This window comes from Gavialis gangeticus, unplaced genomic scaffold, assembly GCF_001723915.1.
Source record: "Gavialis gangeticus isolate Ggan-Ray unplaced genomic scaffold, GavGan_comp1, whole genome shotgun sequence".
Classification (NCBI taxonomy): Eukaryota; Metazoa; Chordata; order Crocodylia; family Gavialidae; genus Gavialis; species Gavialis gangeticus.
The window spans coordinates 1983884-1988884 of NW_017728992.1; the positions used below are offsets into that span (position 1 = coordinate 1983884).

At 47.0% G+C, this 5001-nt stretch overlaps 1 protein-coding gene across 1 annotated transcript in view; it reads left to right on the plus strand.

Moving 5' to 3' along the window:
• Window positions 1-1282: 1282 nt before the first annotated feature.
• The window catches only part of CUNH18orf21 (chromosome unknown C18orf21 homolog), a 22882-nt gene continuing 19163 nt past the window's right edge, over window positions 1283-5001 (plus strand). The window contains exons 1-3 of the mRNA XM_019520674.1: window positions 1283-1411; window positions 1549-1571; window positions 1794-1996. Coding sequence (XP_019376219.1) covers window positions 1332-1411; window positions 1549-1571; window positions 1794-1996 — 306 coding nt within the window. The 5' untranslated portion in view covers window positions 1283-1331. The remainder of the gene's footprint in view (window positions 1412-1548; window positions 1572-1793; window positions 1997-5001) is intronic.

Sequence of the window (5001 nt, forward strand, 5' to 3'; positions counted from 1 at the left end):
GCACCCTATGCATCGCCATTGCCCCTCCCCTTTCACCACAACAGACTTACCAGCTGCACACGTCTCCATGCTGCTGGGCTCTGATCCTTGCTGCCTGTGTGCTTCACTGCAGTTGCGTACACGCACAGGCATTTATCGGCCAAATTATTGGCCATATCAGACCAATTTCCGATATAGTCAATTTTCTTAATATTGATGCCAATTTGCTATTGGACCAATGTATCGGTTCACCTCTAATATATATGTGAAGGTGTATATATGTATAAAGGTATATATTATATTGCATATTCCATACACAGCATTATCACCTTACACATATGAATCAATAGATAAAATCATGCGTAGTAACGGCATAATGATCATAATACAGCCATGTAATGGTATAATACAATCATATGTATAAAGTGATAGTATGTGGTATATATGGTATATGTTGCATACAATAAAGTGTCGTCGCCCCACACATTACACACACACACACACACACACACGCACATATGTGTGTGTGGTGATAAAAGGATGCAAAGGTGTTTGTGTATATATGAAAGTTGAAGTGATGATGGAACATACAATATAATATGCACCTTATATATATACACACCTTTACATCCTTTTATCATTTCGTGTGTGTGTGCGCGTGTGGTGATGATGCTATGTATGGGCCATACAGTACATACAACATATACCACATACTATCACGTTATACATGAGTGTATTATACCATTACAGGGCAATATTATGATCATTATGCTGTTATTACGCATGATTTTATATATTAGATAGATGTGCACGTGAGGTGATGATGGGATATAGAATATAATATACACCTTTACGTACATAAAATCACATACATATGACTGCATTATACCATTACATGGCGATATTATGATTATTACGCGTGATTCTCTATAGATCGCTGTGACTGATTGACCACAGCGCTACGTGGTCCGACGCACTGCACAACACACGCGCGTTACCCCGCGGGTAGGACACACTAGACAGAACACGCGACGTCTCTACGTCCGTGCGCCGAGGAAGCGGCGCTGCCCCGGGGCTGCCTACGGCTGAGGCGTGCGCACCTCCGGCCAGTCAGCCTCGAGCCAAGAGGGCGCGAGGTGGGGCAAAGTTGGCGCCAACGGCCGTCTGCGCCCGCGACCCCCGCCTGAGGGCCCTTAGGGCCCCGCCCCCACTCCGGAACGTTTCTGCCGCGGCTGCCGCTTCCGGCCGGACCCTCACGACCTGCTTCACTCCTCCCCCGGCCCACCCGTCACCGGAAGCAAGGAGTCGGTTTCCGGCCGACTCGTGAGCTTGGTGGCTGTGGTGCCGGAGTTATGCCGGGTCGGCGGCGGTTCCTAGAGGCGGCGGCGCGGGGCCTGAGCGGCACGTGCCCGGCCCAGGCCCGCTTCCTGCTGTAAGGGGGGAGGGGGGTCTTGTCGCTATGAGCAAGGTCATGGCCCCGCCCCTTCCCGCCGGCCCTTAGCCCTGCCTTCCCCTCCCCCCACCTCCCCAGTGATGTACTAACGCGCCTCTTTGCTTTCCTGACTCCAGCTGGACCTTGCAGGCTTTGGGAGGCAAGTCTGGGGTGAGGGGAGCAGGTGGGGGTGGGGTGGTAGCGTCAACAAGTCTCATAAGAAAAAGAAAGGCATTAAAAATTAAAGCGATTTTTTTTTAAATTAAGTCCAATTCAGCTGATTATAAGTGGACTGGGCAACTCCGCGAGGCAGGGGGTCTGCATTGATACGGCTCAAGAGAGGCTTCGCTCCAAGGTTGTCCCTATCACCTTTCTTCTGCAGATGATGAAGGCAGTAGCAGTGAGAGGATCTGCCCATACTGCTTCCAGTTCCGGGTGCCTGGGAACCACCGTGTCCGCCTCGAGCCCAAGAGGAAAGCAACGCGGCAGGTCCAGAAGCTGCTGTGTCAGAAGGCAAAGAACCGGAAATTCACCTGGAAGCAGATGAAGCTTTGGAGAAAGTACCAGGGCTCCAAAAGCATTCTGGTGAGGTTTCCATGTGCCCCCCTGAGCTTGTTGTTTCCCAGGAGTCTTGGGTGGAAGCTTTGGCAGTCTGCGCCAGCAAGACAGGCCTGGCCCAGCCCAGCCCAACGAGCAATGCTTGGTACTGGCAGCAGCCCAGTTTGGAGCTCAACAGAAACATGCTCGTTGTACCCAAAGAGCCCCCTCCAGCATTAGTTCACTTGCCTGCACCCAGACTTGAACTGCCAGCCTTTTGGTTAACAACTTATGACTCAGGCTGATCACCCACAGAAGAGGCCTGTTTTGGGCCTTAGAGTGGGCTGCCAGGTGTGTGTCAGCTGATCTCTTGGGGCAACTGAGAAGGAAAACAGATGGGAGTGAGGATCAGAGGTTGATGATGAGTGCTTCAGGTGGTGGGGGGGGTGGGCACCCTGATTGGAAAATGCTGGACAGTGCCCACTGCCCCTTGAACAAGTCCAAGGAGCCAGTGGACACTGCCCAGTGAAGTTCTGCCCAGAGACATGACTGAACTGGTGACAAGAAAGTGGCCCTGCCATAGTCCACAGGAATTCCTTGGGGCAGAGCCTCCTTCCTGGTCAGGTAGATGGCTAGCTTAGCTAGAGCCAGGAGCAGGTTGACCAGGCCTACTTAACACATTGAGGATATGGGCCTTAGGCCCACAGAGCAGCAGCTCTCCTTGTTAATAGAGGGAGCTATTCAGTAAGTGTCAGGTGATTACTTAGAACAACAGAAAAACAAAATGGGCATGGGAGCAAGGGTCAGTGGTTCATAACAAGTGCACCAAAGGAGCACTGAGCAGAGCATACCAGACAGTGCCCACCCCAAAAAAGAGTCCAAAGAGCCAGTGAGTGTAGTCCAGTGAAATTCTGCCTGAGACATGATTAGACTGGGAATGGAAAAATGGCCCTGCAGTCTGCAGGGGTACCCCTGCTAGAGCCTTGTTCCTGGTCACATAGATGGCTAGCTCAGGTAGGGCCAGGAGGAGGTTGAACAGGGGGTCCCAGGACTTGATGGTTCTGTGGATAGGGAGGGCATAAACTGAAAAAGATGCAGGGAGCAGTAGCAGAGCCAGCAGCTCAGCAACAGGTTCTGGAGGTGGTGATGAAGGGGCTGTAGCCTGGTGTACTTGAGGTGTGCGTCTGACACACACCTCACAGAAGGGCAAGTGTTGGGGGTGCCTGTGAATCACACCAGATGTACACCCATGGCAACAGCTCCATAGAGGAGCTGTCAGTTGAAGTCCCCGGTGGGTCATGGGATCAGGGTGATCAAGCTTGTCCACCAGGAATCCTTGCCTTTACTGAGAGTGTCCTGCCGTTTGGCGCCTTGGTGGACATGAGAATTGAATGGTGAAAGGTGCAGACCACAAGCGTGTTAAGCTATCAGGATACTGACAGGTGGAAGTGGCAGCAGCTGGGTTGGCACACTGGCCCAAACTATTATTTCACTCAGAAAAGATGGCTGACCCCTGCACTAGCTTTGAAGAAAGAGGAAAGCTAAATGTTTCTTTGTAGAAGAGAAGAAAGCAAGATGCAATCTTTTTTTTTTCTCCGTAAGAACCTAGCTTTCACTAGTTGACTTTTCTGCTGGAATAACTTCTATCTAAATATATGCTGAAGAACTTATACAGTTGTGCTCTTAACAGAAGAGAGACAAGTGCAAAGAAGTCAAACAATCGTGCTGTAGTTCCTGTAACTTTAAGTGTTTGCAGCATTCTGTACTCAGATTATTTTAAGATTTCATTTAAAAGCAAAACATTTCTGCATGGGGAAGATGCAGCTTTTCCAGTATAAGCTGCTGTGCTTCTACCCCATTAGCAAGCAGTCTTGCAGAAATGTCTCTAGGTAAATCAGTGACAGCTGATTGATTTTTTTTTTTTTCTTTTTTTTACTTATCTTATTCTATTGTCCCAAATGTAGTTTAACTTCCTGTGCAGGCTAACAGAATGCCTCTACTTAAGGTTAGTATTCATTCATTCATTCTATCTAAAAATAATGAATCTGGACCTGGAAAACTTGTGTGAAAAGTTCTAGCAGCAAAACTCAAATGACTGTTGCATACTACTTGCATTTTCTCTCATGAATATTAGTGTTGTATAATATCTGATTAAACCAAATGCCACATGAAACATCAGCTCAATTTAGGTAGCTGTTGAAACATTAGTCCTTGTTTCTTGACTTCTTCTAAACTCATATGAGTGCCTGAATAGTTCAAGGATAACTTCCTTAGGAGATACAGTACTGTTCACCAGACTTCCATTTTACAATCTAGTGCAAAATCAGGCACCTAAGCAAAAGTTATTTCTGGATGTGCACGTAAAGGAAACCATCGAAGTGTTAACTTATTAGTGTTGCTTATATTTTGAGGAAGATGCTACCATGAGTGGCATGTAGTCTCAGATGGTAGGGAACAGGACAATATTTTACTTTTTTTCAAATGGACTACAAACTTCTTGGGTGAGCTATGACCTCTTCTAGGGCCCTGATACATGTTCAAATTAAAGCTGCACAGAAATTAGCTATAAAGTTGTTATCTATTTTCAAGCACTAACTGTATAGCTGGTTGGCTCTTCTCATAGCTGGATAGACATTTTTATGGAATGCAAAAGTTACTTTGCACATGTGGCCAGTCTAATTTTATTGTGTGATTAACTAGTTAGTTGTGGTAACGTGTGGCAGAGGCCATAGGGGAAATTGGGTTAGCAGTCTTGCTTTTCTTTGTTGCCTTCATTGTTTTGTTCTTTAAGCTTGAGAATTCCTGTATCATTGTTCAGGAGTGAGTACTGAATAGATGAATACTTGCTATCTGAATACAAAGTGAAAATGACCAGGCAAAAACTAGAAGTGAGCAAGAGACTTCTTTTGTCTAGAGATTAAAGGACAACTTTTCAGCTAAATGTGCAGTGCTTCATTCCTAATAAAAACTCTTTGCTCCAGAATTGCATAAGGGCAGCTTTAGGAGGGCTGAGAGTGCTTTTCAGACTAATGTCCGCTATTGTTTATACTGAT